We start from the raw sequence: 24,411 nt of genomic DNA on the forward strand, positions 1-24,411 counted from the left end.
TTTTGAAATTGAAACCATTAAGAAACGTCCAGTAAAAACTTTTTTTTTTTTTTTTTTTTTTTGTCAGAATGAAAAAGATCGCTTTCTTAGGCTATAGACATAGCTATAGCATGAGCGATCCTAATAATACATTGAACAGTAGCTAAGATAAAAACAAACCATAAATCTAATAAAACTAAAACCGTCTCATAACAAAAGAGACGCCAAGTGACAAGCTGGTAAGATGATATAGAAAGGCCACGAGCCGCTTCTTCCAAACCATCAGCAATACTAACAACTTCCATAAGCCAACGAGACGAGCCAGGTGCACTTACGCCACAAGAGCGTAGAAAGAAAGGGGGAAGAACGAGCTGAACAAGCTTGTCTTCAGTGGAGAGGAATCTCCTACACCGTGGCGATCGGTCCCAACAGTCCAAAGACCAACAACTCAAGAAAGGAAGTAAGGTGATAAGAAAGGCAAGAGAGCTCCCCCTGACCAACCATCCATCAAACACTACCAACGACGCCTTTGACCGGCCATTATTCCATATAGCATAACTAATCCTAACAGATAGTCTCCCATAAAGGGAGGTTATTTGGAGAAAAAAGACCAAAAGAAAGCAAAAAGACGACATTAGACTTGTGAAAGACCACCCCATCCAAACCACCCAACACCAAAGACCAACCCAAACCCACACAATCCATCCGACACACCCACACAAAACACACAAAAAACCAACTAGTGTCCAAGACGACTGGATCAGCACTCCGAAACAAAAGCAGACAACAACCAACAAAACCTCCAGCTTCACCCTCAACCAAAAGAAAGACGGACCGAGTCCCACAACCAAAAGATGGACCAAGCCACCATCAAAACCGAGTCAGACCGACAGTGCCAAAAGGTGGCCAAACTAGAAAGACCCAACAAACAGCAAACAAACTTAACAAACGACACCCATTTCACCAAGCAGATCCTCCCAGGACCACTGCCTTGCATGCAAAAGCCAACCAACACAAAGCACCAAAGAGACAAAGAACCGAAAGATGGGGGAAATGGGGGATCATCAATCGGCCCTAAACCGTCCCGAAGAACAAAGGGCAAAGACACAAAAAAGGTTAAAGACCGATAGATGGGGGAAATGGGGGGATCACCTATCGATCCCTAACCGACCCAACGAGCTATGCTCATGGACACCACAAAGAAATCGGAAAAAACCGACATAAACATGAAACAAAAGGGGATCACCCCTGGGCTGCATGCAAGGTCATCTGTGACAGGACGAGGAAACGAAGGGACAGGAGCCCAAGTTTGCAGCGACAAACACCGGAAATCGATTAACAGAGGTACACCGAACAGAACACCATCTTAGTGACCAACACCAACACAGGGATCGATGATAACGACAGAAACACAAGGACCAATGAGCAGGAAGAAGGAGGGAGGCCGGAGAATCACGCCGATCGGAGCTACGGGTCGGAAAAAGTCAGATCCCAAGAAAATGGACAGAAATTGATTAAAAGTGTGTTAATTTGTACGGAAGTGAGGGTCGCCGGAGATGGGATAAGAAAGCCGCATCTCCGGCGAAAGGATTGAAGGAGAGGGAGAGTAGATGGGTGGGTGGCGGCTGAAGTGAATCAAAGTTAAGGTTTTTTGGAGGGGATTTTCAGAGAAAAAAGTAGAGAGAAGAGTTAGAGAGAGAAGTTTGCTATCAATTTTACAAGGTTTGTTCTTGAGTAACTGCTAACATCAAATCATAAACAACTACATGAAATACCAGAGGATAGGCACCTATCATTGCTATTGATTATTCTGCCTCTATGTAGGCATCCCGTGAGACCAAGTGTGGGGTTCATAATGGAATGCATTATGCATGTGATGCACAAATGCACCATGGCAAAATTTTCATATACCATCGCGCATAGGCACCTATCATTGCTATTCAGCCACACACTTCAAGCCTCGGCATTAGGAAGATTATGGCAGGTCCCATGCTCGTATCGTGTATCCAATCACACTATGGCACGCACAATGCACGCTTACGGATAAAAATATTATATTATTAAAACATGTGTACAAGATAAAAATATTTCCGATGATAAACTACTCTCTCCAAACATTACAATAAGAGCCTAATTTTACTCCTAAGAAATGTTTTCTAATACAAAATTATTCACTTATTGTAATTTATCATCAAGAACAAAAGTTAGGTAATTTGTCATAACACCCTTTATAAACCAACAGTAATTATGATGGTAGATCTTCACACTATTAAGATCATCAAAATCGCCTGACATGTATAATCTTCCATACGAATACATATTCTCCCTTCCATTCAAGTCATTGATGGTTCTACACTTTTGGGTATACAGACCAACAGAGAGACAGAAAGATAATGAATTCCCCAAAAGAACGTCCGTGATAAACTCAGCAAAATACAAAAGACGACTAATAGGCGATCCACAAAAATTTTCGACAACAGGCAAAGGAAACAACAAAGTATTATGAGAAATCAATCATGAAAATGGACCAAGTGTTCTGAAAAGCACAATGTTCCAACTTCCAACCCTCTAGAAAAGATCATGTGTTGTGTGATTGGGAGAAAGATATGCGGACAACGGAACCAGAAAGAGGAGTAGCGTGCTTACAGACGAGCGCTTCGGTTGCCTGCTCTTCGTCCTCAAATAAGACCAAGGCTTGCTTTTTGCCATTTGCCTCAAAAAGCTTGGTGTTTACAAGTGGTCCATGTTCCTCCAAGAGATCTACAATTTCATCCTCAGTTACGTCTTCTGGGAGACTTGATAGATGAATCATTTTGGTTGGAGAGCAACAATATCGGTAGTACTTGGCCGAATTCCTGTTAAACCGGTTTAGGTTTGAGTTCTGGAAATCACGAGTCTCTGAGGATGGCGTGATGTTCGAATACTTGGAATAGTTAACCTCTAGCCGTTTCCCTAACAGCATTGCTCCCTGAAGTTTAGCAGAGAAAGTGGAGAAAAAGATGAGCAAATTTTTTCTGACTGACATGCTCTTGACCCTTGAGTACAAGTGACAGCAAACTTTACAGCCAGATGTTGCATATCATTGAACAAACCCAAATTGACTAATTTAAAATTACACGTTACTCTTTCTACGGGACAAATAACAAGAGGAAAATTTAGCAGAAAATAATCCGACGTTTAACGAGTCTTCCAATGATATCCCACCTTTCATCTTATACAGCAATAGTCTCAGTTTTCGCTTTGTGTTCACGAATATAGTCCCATCTTCGTCCGAACGTACGTTTACTCATAACTTCATCACAAAGCTCTTGAATCACTTAAGCTTACAAAAAAACGAACTAATAGTTGTTTTATCTAGCCTTTCTCTCTTCTTCCTCTTGGTGAGTTTTCATTTCAATAGCTGTCGCTTATCAGACAATTTTTACTCATCTATGTTAGCCAAGTAATGGAAATAAAACTAGGTTCGGGAGAAATGGCTGAGACCATTCTCGTGAGTCAAACCAAAACTTAGGATTATCTTCGTATAAAGGGACAAGGTGGGATTATTATAGGAAGACTCGTCAAACAATGGATTATTTCAGTTAAATTTTCCATAACTAACACCTTAATAGGACCCAAAATGACTCAACCATTGGCCTGAATCGAATGGCCTATCTGCACCCTCTATCATATTTCTCCATTGAGCTACTTCATGTCAAGTATTACCATGTACATTCAGATCAACACGCAGAACACCAAACATCTAACAATTTTATTTAGGAAAAGTTACCTTATCTAGCCACCTTACCAAAACAATCCCATGTTTCTATCCCCTATTCGGAAATTGCACCTTACACCGAGTCACCAACGGCGCTGATTTTCCCTTTTCTTCTTCCTTTTGTCTCTCTTCTACTAAGCCCATTTTCAAACTACGTCTCCTATCCTTAAACAGGTCAATTCTACTTTTTTTGGGGGCAACGAGTTTTTTTTGGTTCGTTTTCTTTTATCGAAAAAGACAGACACTTCAGTTTAAAGTGCAATTTCAGAATAAATGATATAAATTTGGGATTATTTTGGGAATGGGGGAAGTTGGGAATAAATGGAAGACTCGTCAAACTTGGGTTTTGCGGGATATTTTTCCTTAAATTTAAAGCAACGAAAGTAATTTTCAGGTAGAGGACTAGTTGAATGGAATTGAGCATCAAACAGCAAGGAGATCAGACCTTTAAGAAGTGGACAGCCAGTTCCGCCTGAAAGCCATCAGACATTTCTACAAGGGCATGATCAGGTTTACTTCGAAGAAGTTTGATCCTTATGATGTTTCCGTACAATGAAAACAAATTGAAAAGCTTGTCTTCATCTATTCTCTGTCAGGAAATCGATATAACATCAGATAGAGGGGAAAACAGATAATCAACTTGACAGTCCGGTTGCATATATTACTTACATCAGGGTTTAGATTAGATACTATAACAGTACATCTATCATTCATGCCACTAACACCTGGAGGGAGACCACCAGCGGATGCCGCCATAGCTGCAGAATTTCCCATCTGAAGAGATAACAAAAAAAGGTAGACAATTAAAGGGATTTTTTGTGATGAAGTACATACTTAAGGGGATCAAAAAGGGTGACAATCAATCACAAAACGAAGGGTTAAACTTTAAAGCACGTCCACAGAAAAAAGAGGGCGGAAACAAAAAATCAAGCTCACTAAAGTGACTGGATTTCTTTACGGGTCATTCGGAAATGGCCACAAGAGTAAGACTGTATACATCTAGCCCCCATCTACCCTGCCATTTGCGAAAGCCCTTGAGGCACTTGGATAAGGTTGGTGTATGAATATATGATCAAGAAAGCTAAACAAGTAACAACATTCAGAAATAATGGAGGAAGTAAGGAGGATTAATATAAGAGGCAAGCAATTGGAATGTAAGGAACCTTAAGACCTCCGCTCCTCCCACAACATCAAACCCTCTCTTCCTCTCTTGGATAATTGTGAGTCTCGCAGTTACCGCCTTAGCGGTGGCGATTAAAGTGGGTTGATGGGGGTAGCAATGGCATTGACAAGAGGTGGCTGATGGGTTTTTTTAATTACTTAATTCATTGGTGTGCTAATTTTGATCAATACAAAAGCAATTTAACATCATTTAGATAATCAAGGGATTATGTCAATTATAATTGAGTTCAGCTAACCACAAGACCATCCGATAATCATCAAGGAAATAAAAATTAGAAACATGCAATTAGAAACTGATAATTACAAAAGGTTGGTGACAGGCTTTGAAATACCCGAAACCAATTACAACCCCATTGATTTTACACTTTCGCACAATAAACACAAACCTGTTGATATCCTACAAAAAAAAAAGCGAGAACACGTAATTAGCCCTAAATCTGGGAAATTATATATGTAGATAATATGAAAAATCATTACACTTGCGCACCTGAGCCACCGGCTCCATACACACCCCCTGCATCTCCATATCCAGACTGATGCCAAAAAGAGTAAAAAAGAGAATAAGAAACACACAAAACTTCAAGCATCAAACGGGTTAAACTAAGGAATAGGCTCAGTTATTGTATGCACAATGTTGTATCAAGAAATCCCTGTTATCCCATTTCCCACCCTCGAAAATTATGTATCACGTGAGAAATCGACAGCCTTCTATTATGATGAATAGCATGGCAATGAGAAATAACTACACTATAAAAAAGCAAATGAGAAAAATGAGAAAATAAACATACTTGTGAACTTCTGCCTCTCTGTTCCGTAGGCAGATCTGGGTTTGTAAAATCTCTGAAATTAGAGGAAATGAATAACAATCAAACAAATCCCTACAGCCATGGTACTAAATCTCAGACTGACACCACATTGCAACTGAAAAGGTTACTGTGACTGCCTTGTAAGGCAGTATCAGCTGCATTAATCGCACAACAACAAAGGTCCCGCAGGCCGCAACAACCGCTTACAAGATCAAGTCTCAACCCGAGACTTAACACCGTTCACAAGGATTTCATATCCTCTTTGCAAATCAGTCTGGTAACTATTTTTTTTCACAGACTTACAGCTGAAGAACAAGCTCAAAGTTTCATGTCCAAACCATAACCAGAACACTGCCTATTTACAGCAATGTGGCATACATGATACATGTTAACTTTTTGCATTTGCTTTATTAGGAATAATTTGGGTATAAAAGCTATTTCATAAAATGAAAATAAAAGTGACATTTTCCACATCAACACACCTGGATCGATCATTATTGTAGTTCACTTGCAACTCTGTAAGGCTACAACATTAAGGAAAATGACATGAATAAGACAAACATCATACACAATGTTTTTTAAACCAGAATTTAAAGACGACAAGAAATAAAGTAGAGGCTCTTACTTTGAGTATTGTATATCTAACTGACAACAACCATCATAAATATTTCTTCCCTGAAAAGTGTGCAGTATTAGATACCTTGTTATGCACAAAATACATTTAAGTATTACAATAATTAACATAGACGCAGACATGAAGAGCACTCATTGCAGCCGTAGCACTTTGGCGTGTCTGAAACTGAATAAGAGCTTGAAAACCTACAGGAACATTGAAACAGAGTCAAAGATAATATTCCCATATACTTCTGATATGTTTGTTATTTAATTATTCTCAGCCACAAGGACAGTCTGATGTTAATCAGTTTACATATATACTTATGCAGTTGATCATGCTTTTCGTCAATTTGTACCTTGGATAGAACACTTAAAAGTCAACTAGTTCTACTCTATTTCTCAATTCTTGAAGTGCCATTAGAGAGGATCACAAGATAGTGTTGTAAAGTGACAATATCTCTAAGCAAACACAGAGATATGTGGGTCTGAGAGCTAACCTGCTGACTTCTGGAATGTAACAATTTTCTCCACAAACCCGTAAGGAGAAAACACTTGATTGAGAACTTCAGCAGTCATGGGGTAAAGGACATTATGAATGCTAACCAAAAGTATACGATTTGGGTCTTCATCCTGCCAACAAAAGAGGTATAAAAGGTGAAGTATTAAAAAAAATGCAGTATATTTCTTTGTCAGTTGTGTGTGCCAGCCTTAACTTTTGTGATCACGCCATTCAAACTCTCGCTAATATTAATGGATTTTGATACCCTTGAACAATAATTCTTGTTTCTTTCAGCTAGGAGTTTGGGGTTTTCATTAAATAAAAAATTGAAAAAAATTATTGATTTGGGTCAGTTTTAAATTTTTTTGTCGAATGGCCCACGTAGGAAAATCTCTGAGGCTGAAATAAACTATAGGAGTCACCATGCCACATGGCGGAATCTAGAATGTCTTTTTTCCTTCTTTGAGTACAAATGGGGCCATGCCAAATGGCAACTCTAAGCCAAAGCCACCATGCTTCATGACGATTCTAGACATGCCAGGTTTGGATAAAAGCAATCCTACGTGGACCTCTATGCAACAAATATTTATAAAGCCTCCCCAATTGAACGATTTCCTTTTTGCGGAGCATTAATTCAAAATTAGAATCAGAGATAAAAGACAGTTTATGAGAAAGAACAAAGTACTCAAAATATGTATCACGACTGACCCAACACTGGGAGACAGTATAATATATCAAATAAACAACTACGTGTTCGCCCAAAAACAGTTTTTAAACTTTTAGAAAGACGAGACAATGATACATAGTTCACAGTTCGACTGTGTAATTTACCTCTTTCAGTATTAGATGATTGAAAGCAAAATTTATATATTAGGTAATATGTCCTAAAAGCTGTACTACCAAAAATACAATCTTATTGGCCTTCAAATCAGACCAAACAACTTGAATACCAACCATGACCGATGAAGTAATGCCACGAGTGATATTGTTTAACCATTTAAATCAAAATCCATAAATCATGACTCCTACACTCACCATGTCACTTTTGCGTCCCTGGTTTTGATCTGTTGTAAGTTCTTGGTGTGAAGAAAACTGCATGTACACATTCCGTCCCCTGAGAAGGCATGAAAGGAAAATAAAAAACTAGACTAGAAAGGTATTGGGCCAAAAAAATACCAGAATGTAGGAGAGCTTCCACTTCGGGTAATAACGAGCCGAGCCGAGCCGAGCACAAGCTTGGCCTTGCTCGGCTTGTGCTCAAGAAGCAAAACTCGATATAATATATATAACTGTTTAAATTTTCATTTTAATCTTTCAATATTTTCAACAGAAAGATTCGATGGTTATATATAAAAATATTAGGCAAATCAATGAGAACATTTGATATGGTGATACAAAAATATTATCATGATAAAATACAACATCAAATGATTTGGGGTCGGCTAACATGAATCATCCTTTAGAACCGTCCATGGGTGATAGCACACCTCAAAATGCGAAAATATAGAAAAGGAAAAGTGAAAAACAAAAGGGGAGTGAAAAATAATATAAAAGTAAGGTAAACTTATAGGTTTTAAAATTGAAGCCCAGATTTCTTTTATAAAAACTTAGAATTTAAATCGAAAACGATTTTGAAAACCGAAGTAAAACTTAAGGATCCGGAATACTCTAAAAGTGAACCAAGTATTAATATATAAGCAAGTTGTTGGTAAAAACGTGTAATAAGTCCAAAAAGAACAAATAAATTTTTAAAAATTAAATAAAAACACTACATATTTCAAATAACATCAAATATTAAAAATCCACGTATCATGATAAAATACTTTTATAAAATAAGAGCAATATTTTATCTAACTACATAAGTTTGAGTCATTCACGAGCTTTTCGGGCCGAGCCAACGTTAGCTCGGCGAGCTCGATGCCCGAGCCGAGCCGAGCTTTGACCGAGCTGCTCGCGAGCTGTCTCGTCTCATCATCACCCATTGTTTCCACTAATAAATGTTAATTTAAAAGACAACCTCCATTTTGTGGATCAAACCATTGAAGCTGACAATCTAAGCAAATTATAAAGTTGACATCAAGAGGCATGAAAATAGAATGAAAATGCAAGTAGTGTACAATACATCTTGCACACATTAAGTGTCTAACAAACAGATTAAATGCAATCCAATTTTGGACAATCTCCTGACATGGAAATACCGGTACAAGAGCACATACAGTAACAAATATGGTAATTGGTATGCATTGATTTGCCCTGCTTCTCCTTGGAAAGTGAAAATCAATTTTACACATACAATAGCAACCCTATCACATGCTCTCTATCGTATACTTTGGGCCACGCAATTTATAAATAATCTCAAAAATAAAGTTTACAAAACTTATGGTCTCACACATCTACTTGATATGGGCCTACTTTAAATGGAGAGCAAGCTAAGCTCTCCATTGTTCTGGATAATAGCACATTGAGAGCACCACTACATCGGACCCATGGAGAGCATGAAAGAGTAAGTTGTTGGCAAAGAGCACTACTTTTTGCTCTCCAACATGGACCACCTTTTGAGAGCACTTGAAGCTCCTTGGATAGCCCCTATTGTACATGCTCTAAAGTGGCCAATAACATAGCTGCTAGCAAAACTAAGAGCATGTATCATAGGAGTAATTCAAGTGCTCTTTAAGTGCTTCCCATAGTTGAAGAGAAAAAAAAAAAAGATGTTTTATACCCACAATAAAAGCTCTTTAAGTGCTCCCCGGGTAGAAAAATAAAGAGTAAATTTTCATGTGCTCTCCCTCAAGAGCATCTTAAGAGCATGTACAACGGAAGCCCTCCAAAAAACTTCATGTTGTTGAAAACCGAAAATTGGACATCTTTGCCTGAATGCCTAAAATAGGGTGCTCATTAATGCTCTTTATGTGCTCTCCAAAGTTAAAAATGGAGTGTAGTTCTCCACCTACTCTTGAGGAGGAGCAACAGAGAAGAGATCTCCATTTGAAGTAAACCATAACAAGTAGAAATGCGAGAACAAAAGTTCGTTTGAATTTTTATGTATATGTAGAAAAGGTGGGATCAAAATTCAAGTTGAAGTGCACATAGAAGAGTTTTGCTATTGTAGGTGAGAATTTGATTTTTCTAACAAAAGAAAGAGAGTGAGAATGGCGATCAAAACAAGTGCACTCCATCTACTATTGTACATGCTCTTAAAAGCGGGCCATATCAATTATCAAATGGAAAAGTGTGAACAAAATCATTATTTGGGTTTTAGTTTACATAAAGATTAGGGGAGCATATGAGACAGTTTTGCCATTGTGGATGTAAGGATAATTTTTGCTAACCAACGAAAGAGAGTAAATGGACAGTAAATCAAGCGCTCTCCATTTGTTGCTATAGTAGATGCTCTAACATCATCAAAAGCAAATTCTAAGGACGAGAAAAATAACAATACCGGACACTGGGCTGCGAATTTGCAAAATAGTCCACCAAACTGATCGCTGAAGCCAAATCCTGCATTTGGAGGAGTGCCTGTATCCATCATGGGTAAAAAATTTAGTTTGTTCAATTAGCCAGAAGTCCACTACCACTGGTTGCTATTGTAACCTCAATCGGCAGTGTATCGTGAACTTAAAAAAAAAAAGTTATTTACAATGACCCATTGTTTTTTTTTAAAGAAAAGTTACTACATCCGTCCCAGTCATTTGTTTACCTATTAGATTTATGCGTGTTTCAGTCATTTGTTTACCTTTCTATATTGGAAATATTCTTCAATGGTAATTTGATCCTCCATATAACCGAATGTCCACTTGTCACTCGATAAAACTACCCCCATATGGTCTCCTCCCCTGTGCTTGTCTTTGTGCCAAAACCAAAGGTAAACAAATGACCACGACGGAGGGAGTACTATATACAAAATCAATAAGATTTCATATTTCCTAACTCGAAAAGACGGATATAAGGTAAAATACGCAAAATACTTGAGGTTTCCGGAATCCTAACCCTTCAGCATCCCATGTCGAAATCTAGCTAAGTTCAGTTGATCATTCAGATTGCTATTCATAAACCCATCTAACTAAACAATGACATAGAACGAACAGGCAACCCCATCAACCTAAAAACCGAAACGCAAGTAGATTAACCTGATTCTTGGTACGAAGCATGACTACTTTGGTGACAGACCCAAACGGCTGAACCAGTTGATGTAAATCACCCTGCAATTTCCAATCAACATCAACATAAATCAATATCACTAGCCTAAATTAATTACCATCATTCATTATTTAAGGGCAAAATATCATTCGAGACCGTCTTAAGCTTAACTAGTAAAGATGGCCTCTTGTTATTGCGATGTGGTTCATTTAACGCTAACTAAAACGACTACGTCCTAAGCTTAAGACGGTCATAAGCAAGACTAACCCTTTTCTAAAATCTAAAGTAATAATAAACAAAAGGTATTACCTCAGTAATTTCTTGTCCTACATTGCGGACATGAATAACTTTGGAAGGTTCAGACATCCTACAACATTAAATCACATAAATCACACATTGAATGCATAAAATATTACAGAACATATAAAAAGATTCAATCTTTTAGCTTATACTGCATCTATCCATATAGATAACCCAGAAACCCCATCAATCAATTTTGTTCAATTAATATGCAGATACCAGAAACTTTAAAAGGAAAAAAAAAGGGGGGATTTAAAGGGTTAAATGAAAAGATTACTAACTTATAATTTGGGAAATTAGACTTGTTCAAAGAAAGGTAAAGTTACGGATTTGAGGAGGAAGAAGAAGAAGAAGAAGAAGAAGAAGGGAAGGAAGTGTGGAAAAAGGGAATGCCCCCACAAATTACGACATTGGGTGTGTCGAGTGTTTAAGTGTGTCTTCAATTCAATTATGCGGCCATTACCATATTTAACCTAAGCAAATCAAACACACAAGCCCAGCTCATGAACAACCACCCTATCTTTAGGTTTTTTTTTTTTTTTTTTTTTTTTTTTTTTTTGAAGTTGCTAAATCGACACAGGAATTACTAAATCCTAATTTGACATCAAACCCGATGTAATAATGAACAAATGTTATATTATCTATTAATATGTGTACGCGTTTTTTTTTTACTTGCTAAATCTCGCACACCATTTTACTCAATCCCGCACATTTTCCCCTTTATTCTGAATGTACCCCTCTCATTTCTCACACATACTTAGAGAAAAATAATGAAAAACCCAAAAACTAAACATCTCATGCTCTCAGCCTCCCTTCGTCCCTTCCCAATCACCCGAGCACCATGTACATCGGTCGAACAGACGAACTCCATGACAACGGTCAAACCTCGGTACTCCGGCGGTGGTGGTCGACGACAATAAATATTCACAACAAATCTGGCAAATGCTTCAATGCTTCAATATCCAAAATAAGATAACACAGCATCTTCCGATTGATCTATTGTCAATTAAATCTAAGGAGTTTAATATTTATAACATCTTGCAAGTATTTGCAGAAAGTTGCAATTCGCATCATGTTTATTTGTCAAAAAAAGGTTTGACATTTCAATTGTTGTAATTGCGTTTTTTTTTTATATTTTTTCTATTATAATTAAAATATGTGCAAATGATATGAAATCTATATTCTAACGATAACATTTTTTTACCACGAATCTAATTATATAATTTTTATTATTAATCCGGGTTTGATGTCGAATTAGGTGCAAAAAGTATGGTGTACTTTTAAGTATATTATTTGTCTCACATTGAAAAATAATATAGGTGCGATGAATATACTACCTATAAATAGTTAGATTGTCCCACATCAAAAGATTATCATAAGGTGGAGTGATCTCATGAATATAAATAATAGTATTATTGAACTTAGGTATCAATCCAAAAAAAATTGATGCTCACAATTATTGTCTTAGAGAGCTCCTATAAGAGTTTTGTATTAACGACACACGTAAGTTACAACAATAACACAAATACTAGCTTACAACCGTTTTTTCATTAATAAAGTGTTTTATCTTTTATTTTATTTGAAAAAGTGTGGACGTGGGGATTCGGATTATCCACGGGTTTGAAAATCGTTTGGAGTCGCCACTAAATTTAAGAAATTTTGGGAACCATAAATGAGATTTGAGTTTGCTGTTGAAAGTACGTGATGGGAAGTTCGTTAATAAAACACCCACCCCCGCCCATTGCAATAACGACCTCTATTAAGGACTACGATGACTAATTGGACAAGACTATGATTCGTTGTAAGAGAATGCAAACACCGTTTTGATCCTAACATGTGAGCTTGGTTTCTAATCGTTTAATGCATCTAATCTACTTTGTCCAAGTGATTTAGCATGTGAGGTTGATTTGAACTACGCTAACAAGCATTCACAAACATGGCTTAGATGAGAATGGAGGAGCCGTTAGGGATCTACCTATTACAACCCAGACGTTCTCGTCGACTCGATTTGCAAACAATTGAATTAAAGATACAACTCGATCTAAATACAATTGCTAAAACATGTCACACGACACACGACCGACACGCCTATCTAGTCCTTGAAGACCGTGCTAATGATGAGGCCACGGCTCACATGGACTTCGTCCTTAGCCTCATCATTGTTTTGCGCACCCACTTTGCTTTAATTAATTAAATACTTCAATTTAACCAATTAAAACAAAGGTTTTGTAAATCATTTTGACTCAAAAAATAAAGGACTAACTAGACCCATATTTTAAAGCACAAATTACATTACTTGAATTAAATTACAATAATTACAACGATTAAATAACAATAACAATTGAAATAAAACCGCAATAATTAAATAAAGCAAAAAAAAATGAAACAAACTCGGCACGAAAACCGAGGCAAAACACGGCCATACACACAGCCTAAGGGGATGGTCAACGTTGACTATTCTAGTCATCGAGCGCAATGAATCAGATGCTAAGCATGCGCAATTCAACTAGCGAGAAATCGTCATAGAAAAGATGAATTCATTAAGTTCTTTAAAGAAGTTCATTTAAAATCCTATGTCGGTTTTGTATGACCTATGAATGTCTAATTCATTAACATGCTTTCTACATATTAATTAGGCCAAGTTTAAGATTTAACAATTGATAATGATACAAATAAACATACAAGCGTCATTAATCAATTAAACATGCGATTTAATATAATTATTTCATAATTAAAATTAAACCAAAATACTTAAACATGTGAAACAAACTAATTACTTCGTAATTAAAACATTAAACATATGAGATCGAATTAAACTAATTAAAATTTCATTTTAATTGATTTAAAACATGTTATCATCATACAATTAACAAATTGTTTCGTTTTATAAACTAAACATATAATCATTCTAATAAACATGTTATCGTCGTAAAATAAAACAAACATGATTAACATACTATCTATTCTAAAGAGCAATTAATCCATCATTAAGCATCATAATTATGTAAAATTAACTAATAAAACGATAATTAAAAGACGATAAAAAATGAAATAGAAAGGCCACATGGTCGTGTACCACACGAGTGAAAGGAAGGAGAGACGGGATTTTGTGCACCCTCAACTTACTGATGTGACCATAATTTGAGCATATTTAGTCCCCGAATTAGCCTTGTTCCCATGCTTTTTAGTGCATATTTGGGTCATTTATTGTCTTTAGTCCTTTGTTTTGCATATTCTTTGAGGTTTTGTGTCTTTGGTAGGAAAGGAGTGCAAACCTTGCATTTTCATGGCAAAATAGAGCTAAATTGATTGAATTCAATGACCAAGCATCAAAGAGAAGACAAGACTAGAAGGCCTTTGTACATACTATAGTAGATGGGCAATGATGAGAAAAGATCCTTGCATCCCCGAGGAAATCCTCAAGGATTTTATGAAGAGAAAGGAAGAAAAGAAGAAAGAAAGAAGCTGTAAGACAATCCGAGCGGATTGTCCACAATCCGTCCGTCCAGCATATGCAATCCGAGCATCTTCCCCAGCTGGACGCCCGTCCAGAACCACCACAAGCCGCCCGTCCACCCCAAGAATCCGCTCGGCCAGATCCTCCATAATCCGCCCGTCCCGTGCCCTGGACGCTCGGATTGTGTGACAGCTAAATCCGTCTTCTACATGTTCAATGAAGGATGCGCATATTTTTCCAAAGACCGGCGAAAAGGAGACCGGAGTCTCTCTCGAGACCGGCGATTCCTCAAGGACTTAATCATCATTTCAGCCCTTAGTTAACCCTAATTTATGTACCTAATCCTCCCTATAAATACCCCATTAGTCTAATTAGCTAAGCATGTTCTTCTTAGCAATCTTTAGTGTAGTTAATATCAATCAAATCTCTCTTTAATCTTGTAATCAACATTTAATCAAGTCTTAATACAAATTTCATTTCCTTAATCTCTCTTTTGTTCATCTTTCATTTTGGGTAATTGAAGAATATTTGGGTTATTATTGGGAGATTGACAACCTTCCAATCAATCATCAAGTACTTCTATTATTCTTTGCTTTATTATTGGAATCATTAGTAGGTATAATCCTCTTAATCCCTTTTTAATTATTGTTAATTATCTTCATTTATTCATCATGTTTTACTTTGTTGGTATGATTGACAACCTTGCTAGCATGTTCAACATGATAATGAGTGAGTAGTTTCCTTAGCTAGGGTTAATGGGTAATTAGGGGAAACCAACATGGGGGATGATTCATGCTTAAATTAATATGTTTTCATAGTTTATTTGCTTGCTTGTTGTGATCTCAACTTATGCACATGTTATGTTTGATGAAATGCGGGCCTATGAATCCTTGCATTTTTTTACCCATCACCTATCCTTTCAATGAGACTTGTAAGACATAAACCAACTCGAGTCTCATTAGACCATGCATATAGTTGAGTAGGGAAGATTAAGTCGACTTGTAGGTGTTGTACAATCTAATCGATTCGGCTCCGGGACCCAAACTTTCCTAGGATTGTAAGATATAAACCAACTCGATCCATCACAACAATAATTGCTTGCTTATAATTTGAGAATATATTTGTATGATCAATTCCCATGAATCCCCTATGACCCCATGACACCCTAGTGCCTTTTATCAATTGTTTACATCCCTTTTTAATCAACTTGCTTGTTTACTTTTATTGCTATTTAGTTTAGTGATCTTCTACTTCAAACCCCAAATTGTGACACCCCTAGACACCGCTAGTTGCAATTGAAAATCTCATCTCAATTCCCGTCCCTTGGGATCCGACCTTTACTTACCTCTTTACTAATTGTAGAGTTGTTTGTGGAGTTATAAATTGTGTTTTGGTCTAGGTGCTCCTAACGACAAGTACCGAAAACTAAACCCTCCAAGAGGTACCGACCAAAAATGGCGCCGTTGCCGGGGACGGTGTTAACTTGATTTAGATTTTCTTAAATTGTTATTAGTTGTGTCTTTCTTTGCCTTGGGGAAGTAAAACTCCTCAAGGTTTGTTCTAATTGTTTTCAAGTTGTTTTATATTTTGCAAGATGGACCTTATAGATTGTTTTGTAGAGGACCACTTAAGTATACCTTTCTTCAAAGACCTCATGCAAGCATTGGAAGCCTTGGAAGCAAGTGAGGCTAAAAATATGTATTGGGAATTGGAGGTAGATCTTTTTGAGGCCGCTCTAGCTAACAAAGAACTTACTCGTGCACAATCCGAATTAGTACATAACATCCTTGTGGAAGCATGTCAACCTATAGAAAATGAGCAATCCATCCTAGAAGATATCTTACAAGCTCAAGAGCAAGAGGAATTCGTCATGAAATTCGAGTGTGATGAGATTGATGAGAATGAAGAACAAGTTGAATATGCCATGAGAATGGAATGTCTAATGGAAATGGAGCAAATTCTCAATGAACCTCCAAAGGAGGAAAGTGAGGTACAAACCCCTACTTTAAAACCCCTTCCCCCAAATTTGAAATATGCTTACCTTGATGAATCAAAGACCAAACCCGTGATTGTTAATGATAGACTTGAGGAAAACCAATTGGGAAAATTGCTTGATGTGTTGAAACAACATGAAAAGGCTATAGGTTATAGCCTAGATGACCTTAAGGGGATAAGTCCCAACTTTTGTATGCATAGAATTCATATAGAGGAGGACCATAGACCTACCATTCAACCTCAAAGGAGATTAAACCCCCACATGCAGGAAGTTGTCAAGGGAGAGGTTATGAAATTACTTGATGCGGGAATCATATATCCCATATCGGATTCTTTGTGGGTTAGCCCCATTCAAGTGGTACCTAAAAAAGGAGGTACCACGGTGGTGACAAACGAGAAAAATGAGCTAATACCCACAAGGAAGATCACCGGTTGGCGTATGTGCATTGACTATCGAAAATTAAATTCCGCAACAAGAAAGGATCATTTCCCCCTACCATTCATTGACCAAATGCTTGAGAGGTTAGCCTCCAACAAATTCTTTTGTTACCTTGATGGGTATTCGGGATTCTTTCAAATCCCTATACACCCGGATGACCAACATAAGACCACCTTCACATGCCCTTATGGTACTTTTGCATATAGGAGGATGCCTTTTGGCTTGTGTAATGCCCCCGCCACTTTCCAAAGATGCATGATGAGTGTCTTCTCCGACTACCTAGAGACCATAATGGAAGTTTTTATGGATGATTTTAGCGTTTATGGAAAGGACTTTGACTCATGTTTGCATAATCTTTCTCTTGTATTGCAAAAATGTGAAGATGTTAGTCTTGTTTTAAATTGGGAAAAGTGTCACTTCATGGTCAATGAAGGAATTGTTTTGGGTCATTTAATCTCGGAAAAGGGCATCGAGGTTGATAAAGCTAAGGTTGAGGTGATAGAGAAACTCCCACCTCCCGTGAATGTTAGAGGGGTGAAAAGTTTTCTCGGTCACGCGGGTTTTTATCGCCGTTTCATAAAAGATTTTTCAAAAATAGCGAAACCCCTCACTCAACTCTTACTTAAAGATGCCCAATTCCATTTCACTAACGAGTGTGTTGAAGCCTTTAATAGAATCAAGGAAGCACTAATCTCGGCACCGATCATTCAACCTCCAAATTGGGAACTACCGTTCGAGATTATGTGTGATGCTAGTAACTACGCCGTTGGAGCGGTTCTTGGACAACGGGTAAGGAGAGCTCTTCATGCCATCTATTATATAAGCAAGACTCTTGATCCCTCTGAACTATGATACCACCGAGAAAGAGCTTCTTGCTATTGTCTATGCTTTGGACAAATTCCGTTCCTACTTGCTTGGATCTAAAGTAATTGTCTTTTCGGATCACCGTGCTCTCCGACATCTCTTAATAAAGAAGGAGGCAAAACCAAGGTTGTTGAGATGGATTTTGCTCCTTCAAGAATTCGACTTGGAGATAAGAGACAAGAAAGGAGCCGAAAATGTAGTGGCGGATCACTTGTCAAGGATCCGGTTTCATGATGAACAAGGAGAAACGCCGATCAATGACTCATTCCCCGACGATATCTTGATGGCCATTCAAATACAACTTGAGAGGCACATCACCCCATGGTTTGCCGATTATGCCAACTATATCGTTGGAAGAGTACTCCCTCCAAATTTGAACCACAACCAAAGGAAGAGGTTCTTATTCGAAGTAAAAAGGTACTTTTGGGATGACCCAAACCTCTACAAAGAGTGTAGTGATGGGCTCTACCGGAGATGCATCCCCCAATGGGAAGTCCAAGTAATCTTGGAAGGATGCCACTCATCACCCTACGGTGGGCACCATGGAGCAAGGAAAACCATTGCAAAAATTCTTCAATCGGGCTTTTATTGGCCTACAATGTTCCAAGACACGAGGGAATTCATCATTCATTGCGATGCTTGTCAAAGGACGGGGAATATCTCGTGGAGGAATGAAATGCCACAAAGGGGCATACTAGAGGTGGAGATCTTCGATGTTTGGGGGATCTACTACCAAGGTCCGTTTGTGACATCCAATGGGAATAAGTATATCCTTGTAGCCGTAGACTACGTCTCAAAGTGGGTGGAGGCAGTTGCCACTCCAAACAATGATGCGAAGACGATCACTAAGCTCTTCAAGAAAATAATCTTCCCAAGATTCGGAGTTCCTAGAGCAATCATAAGTGATGGAGGAACGCATTTTCATGAAAAGAAACTTGCATCCCTTTTGACCAAGTACGGTGTTCAACATAGAACCGGCTTGGGATACCATCCTCAAACAAGCGGTCAAGTTGAAGTTTCGAATAGAGAGATCAAGCAAATTCTTGAGAAAGTTGTAAACAAGACCTGAAAAGATTGGAGCATAAAGCTTGATGGCGCTCTTTGGGCTTATAGGACGGCCTATAAGACTCCCATAGGAGCCTCCCCTTACAAGCTTGTTTATGGAAAAGCATGCCACTTGCCAATCGAATTGGAGTACAAAGCGTTTTGGGCAATCCGAGCCCTTAACCTTGATCTCAAATTAAGTGGTCAAAAGAGGATGATTCAAATTCAAGAGTTGGAAGAATTCCGACTACAATCTTATGAGAAGGCCAAGATCTACAAGGAAAGGACAAGATTGCTCCATGACAAGAGGATCAAGCAAAAAGCCTTGCACAAAGGGGATAAAGTCTTTATATTCAATTCCCGATATCGACTCTTTCCCGGGAAGTTGAACTCTAGATGGATGGGTCCCTATGTGATCACCGAGGTCGGAAAATATGGGGATTTTGAAATTAAGGCGGAAGATGGAAGCAAATTCAAGGTCAATGGTCAAAGATTGAAGCCATATTATGAGGGAGCATTTATTGGAGAGGTCGAGGTCACCTACCTCGGGCCTCCTCATCCTTGAAGGAATCATCAAAGGGAGAGTTTGGTGGAGTCCTCCCTAAACCACCACTTGTAAATATACTAACCCTTCTAGCTAACTTGTATTTATAATTTTGTTGCATTCCTTTTATCATAAACATAATTTCTTTCCATGAGAGTAAGTGAGGGAGGGTCACTAATGATTTTTGATGAAGGAAGGAACTAATTTTCAAGTGTGGGGAAGCTTTTATCGGAGTCAAGGAAATCAAAAGGAATCCGCAGCAAGGAATCCGAGCGTCTGATGAAGGAATCCGCTCGGTTTGTAAAAAGACGCCCATATTTTTGAGAATCCGCTCGTCCTGCTGGAAACCGAGCGTCTGAAGACGAATCCGCTTGTCTTTTTGCTGCAACATTTTATGAAAAATTCCTGTAACAGAATCCGTTCGGCTATGAGGAAAGACGCTCGTCTTGCTCCAGAAAAGACGCTCGTCTTGTGCTCGATCCGCTCGTCTTGGCTGCGTCAATTTTTTGCAAAAATTAGCTGTAAGAGAATCCGAGCGTCTTCCCTGGAATCCCCTCATCCCAGAATGACAGAATCCGAGCGTCCCGAGCCCGAGTCCGCTCGTCTTCCTGCGGCTTTCAATCCCGACTTTCCCAATTTTAATTCACCCCACCACACAATTTGTGACACATCACTCTTCCTTCCACTTGTATTATAAAAACCCACCTCCTTATGACTCCAAAGCATATCCCAAACACTCTTTTAATTCCACAAATCAAAAAGCCCCAATTTCTAGGGTTCCAAAGGCAACATTCAATCCACAAGGAGCATCTTCATACTTTAATAAATCAAAAATTCCAACCCAATAATCAAAGAATGGGACCAAAGGGATCTTCCTTTAGGGATAGAAGAAGACCAAGAGTAAGAATAAGCTCTTCTACCTCTCACATCAACACTCTAAGGAGGGAGCATGAAGAAATTTTGGATCTTACAAGGCTTGATGACTTCTCAAATGTTGAATTCGTCAATGATGTGCAAAGACTCGTTTTTCACCGGCTTCTTCGTAAGAACATTCTCCCTACTAAGTTTTTATGTCATAGAACTTTAAGGAAGCTTGGGATTTACCATCAAATGGAAGCCCTTTTTGAGTTGTTTGGTCTCTCTACCCTATTCCACATGCACGAGCAAACTTACCGATCCCTTGTTCTCGAATTTTTAAGCTTCTTGAAAATTACAACCTTGAATAGAACGATATGCATAGAATTTAGGTTGGAAAGTGTTTCAAGAATGATGACTCTAGTAGAATTTGCTAATGTGCTTGGTCTCGATGTCTCGCCTACCCGGACATCAAAACCGAAGAGATATAGTGTTGCACCCCTATGGAGGGCCATGACTGGCCGAGATTTCATGTACATCAAGTAGTGTCTAGCTTTCCACATTCAAAATCCTATTTTGAGACTTACTTACCGGTTCCTTTCCGGCACTCTACTTGCTCGCCGAGACCCGGCAATAGTGAACGAACTCGATCTTGTGTTCATGGAGTCTTACCTCGATATCCAAGGAAGGGGTGGGTACCACTTTAATGCGCCTATTGTGCTACTCGAGAAATGGGCAAAGTTTAGAAACGGTGATGATGATGGGATGAAACACATTGTTAATGGAGGGCTCATTACAAAGATTGCAAAGCATTTCAATCCAAAATTCAATGAGAATAATGAGTATACTCCTCTTTCCGGAAATACAAGGATAAATGAAGACCTCCTTCTTGTCCATCATCATTGGATAACCCTTGAGGGGGTTGATAAGAGGATCAAGTGGATAACAAAAGGAAGTGATCCAATCTACCTACCAATGACCGGTCTACCAAGAATCTCACCAAGAAGGGGACCTCTTTCACCAATCCCATCCTACCTCATCCCTACAAACCCAACCCAAGCAAGGCAAGCACCAACACCTCCAAATCCCCAACAACAACAAGAGCAACAACCTCAAGATGAGAAAATCAAAGTGCCTCCCTACCCTTTCCCATATCAACCGTACAACCACCCTAACCCATTTATCCTCCCCCGTGATGACTTTGTAACGGGAATTCTTCAAGATTTGCACTTCCGACAATATGAAGCTACCGTGGACAATTATTATGCACTTTACCCTCAATACCACGATATGATTCAAAGGGGGAAGATTAGTGAGGAGGGAGCATTTCCCTCATGGGCACAAATGGATATACTCTTCCCCAATTCGGAGAGGGCAAATGAGGGGGCAAATGGGCGACAAGATGAAGGGAGCGACAAATCTTGCGGTGGGGATACGGTAGAGCTTGGTAGCGAAGAGGATGAGTTCATGGACCCTAATACAAGTGATGCATCCAAGGAAATATGGGATAGTGACCTAGAGGGAGATGATGGCGATCTCTAGAAGATCTCTTCATAGCTAGATGGAGCGGGCATGAGGCACCCATCTCAAGCTTAAAGTGAAGTTTCCTCATCTCCTCTCTTTATTTTCAAATTTTCATGAAAGAAGTTTATGTTTGTTAACTTGTACAATATTTGACTTTGATCATAGTTTGGAAAGTCCTAGCAACATGAGGACTAACACCTCGGCCCCATTAAAGTGTTCTTTTATTGTTCCCATTGAAAAATCCAAGATGACAATTAGTTTCATGCATTACATCTTGTGTGCATGAACTACCCCATAATTTAAGACATTAGAAATAATGTCTATTTTGGTTTGGGAAGTACATGCATACGAAACGGGAGGTAATCTAAATTACGCTCTCCGTCATAAACAAATACCCATGCATCATGTAGTGTAGCATAGTATAGCTTGCATTTAGTATAGAATTCATGCATCATACTTGCATAGTTTTCTATCATATTGGCCATTGAGGACAATGCCCATATTAGTGTGGGGATGGGAAACTCTAACTTAACTTTTATTCAAAAAATCCAAAAAAAATCAAAAATTTCGAAAAATCAAAAAATTGAAAAAATCAAAAACAAGTTCATTTCCTTTGTAGTGTAGACCTGTATATATTGTTGTATATATTGTGTTTGTTCTATCCTTGTTCACATTGATCGACTACGCCACATCCGAAACATGAGGATATTGAAGACTGCATGGTATGATCTTTCCAATCTCCCTTTTCCTCTTTATGTTAATGACTATGTGGCTTTATTTTGATTGATGCGGTATAAATAATGTGAATTTAGGACTTGCATTTAGTTTATATGTCATACTAGTTGGTAGAATCATATGCATTAGGATGCATAAATGTTAGTTGCATCATGGCATGTAGTTTGCATGTTAGAAAAATTTTGCGAAACCGTCTACTTGGGAAGCTTGACAAGTGTATATAGGCCCTAGTAGATGCTTTTTATTCTTAAGACTTTGCTTGTTAGAATACTTGTAAAACACCCTAGGATGTGTCATGCTAGTATCCTTTGACCATGGATTAAGGCCTAGTCAAGAGTACCTTGTGGTGTGATAACTCCTTGGCTACCGTTTATTCCAAGGTGACCCTTGAAACCATGCATTCATCATCCATGTTCTACCACATTTTTGTCATCAAAGGGAATGGGCACAAAAAGAAATTGATTTGAGTTCAAGAAATGAAATGAAAAGTGAAAGAAAGTTTGCAAAAAAAAAATGCATCAATGAAAAGAGGAGCAAAAATAGAACTCCTAAAGCTTCAAATATAAGGCACCCTCACTACATATGGGGTGACTTTGAAAATGTTCAAAAAGAAATGCAAAGAAAAGTTGAAGGTTGTCAAGTATTGAAATGCCAAAAATCAAAAGAAATGGCAAAAAGAAAGTGTTCTCAAATGTTATATGCCACAAGAAATTGGGGGGAAAAACAACAACAAAGAAAACTCCCAAATGAAACTCAAATACTATCGATCCCTTTATCCAATGTATCCATTTTTGTGCATGGTAGAGAGGGGACGACCCTTCTTCTTGTCTAGGCAAGAGGGGGAGTTCCGCGATCCTCCAGTGTTTCTAACACCATAGGGAGTCTATTCTTGACAAAAGCATTTAACGATTGAGGACAAAGGTACCCTAGCTTGACACAACTTGGAGGTGATTTATTGGTATCCTTCTAGGCTTAGTAGTTTGAAGAAATTGCATCTATGAAGGAGTGTGTACCCTTGAATTGCTTCCCTTGTAGATAATTCCCGCCACTTAGATGAGGAAAGTGGCTATTCTTTTGTAGATGCATCCATTACTCGGTTTTATGTGCTTTAATGTTTGGATGTGTCGCCATTTTGGCAAGACCCACCTTACCTTGCAAGAAGGCATCCTACCTCATGGTTGTCTTGTTGTGAGTTGAAGGGGCGGAGTGAGACCCGCTAATTGTCTCATATCGGATGACGGCTATGCTATTAGGTTAGTTTAAATAATGGTCCTAGTCTTTGTCACCTCTTTACTCGGGACGAGCAAAGGTTCGGTTTGGGGATATTTGATGTGACCATAATTTGAGCATATTTAGTCCCCGAATTAGCCTTGTTCCCATGCTTTTTAGTGCATATTTGGGTCATTTATTGTCTTTAGTCCTTTGTTTTGCATATTCTTTGAGGTTTTGTGTCCTTGGTAGGAAAGGAGTGCAAACCTTGCATTTTCATGGCAAAATAGAGCTAAATTGATTGAATTCAATGACCAAGCATCAAAGAGAAGACAAGACTAGAAGGCCTTTGTACATACTATAGTAGATGGGCAATGATGAGAAAAGATCCTTGCATCCCCGAGGAAATCCTCAAGGATTTTATGAAGAGAAAGGAAGAAAAGAAGAAAGAAAGAAGCTGTAAGACAATC

General features: G+C 38.4%; 1 protein-coding gene across 2 annotated transcripts in view; it reads right to left on the minus strand.

The window, feature by feature from the left end:
• Window positions 1-2,254: 2,254 nt before the first annotated feature.
• The window catches only part of LOC141586824 (polypyrimidine tract-binding protein homolog 3-like), a 34,222-nt gene continuing 12,065 nt past the window's right edge, over window positions 2,255-24,411 (minus strand). Inside the window, exons 2-15 of one of the 2 annotated variants that reach the window (XM_074408195.1) lie at window positions 11,557-11,631; window positions 11,285-11,342; window positions 10,966-11,037; window positions 10,278-10,354; window positions 7,874-7,952; window positions 6,837-6,969; window positions 6,479-6,543; window positions 6,350-6,399; window positions 6,207-6,248; window positions 5,707-5,758; window positions 5,398-5,451; window positions 4,406-4,510; window positions 4,182-4,325; window positions 2,255-2,947 (exon numbers count right to left, since the gene is read on the minus strand). In XM_074408195.1, coding sequence (XP_074264296.1) covers window positions 2,558-2,947; window positions 4,182-4,325; window positions 4,406-4,510; window positions 5,398-5,451; window positions 5,707-5,758; window positions 6,207-6,248; window positions 6,350-6,399; window positions 6,479-6,543; window positions 6,837-6,969; window positions 7,874-7,952; window positions 10,278-10,354; window positions 10,966-11,037; window positions 11,285-11,341 — 1,320 coding nt within the window. In that variant the 5' untranslated portion in view covers window position 11,342; window positions 11,557-11,631 and the 3' untranslated portion in view covers window positions 2,255-2,557. Of the gene's footprint in view, window positions 2,948-4,181; window positions 4,326-4,405; window positions 4,511-5,397; window positions 5,452-5,706; window positions 5,759-6,206; window positions 6,249-6,349; window positions 6,400-6,478; window positions 6,544-6,836; window positions 6,970-7,873; window positions 7,953-10,277; window positions 10,355-10,965; window positions 11,038-11,284; window positions 11,343-11,556; window positions 11,746-24,411 lie in introns of those variants that run through there. The other variant, XM_074408194.1, reaches the window with a different exon arrangement.

The sequence above is a fragment of the Silene latifolia genome, chromosome 6 (assembly GCF_048544455.1).
Source record: "Silene latifolia isolate original U9 population chromosome 6, ASM4854445v1, whole genome shotgun sequence".
Taxonomy (NCBI): Eukaryota; Viridiplantae; Streptophyta; class Magnoliopsida; order Caryophyllales; family Caryophyllaceae; genus Silene; species Silene latifolia.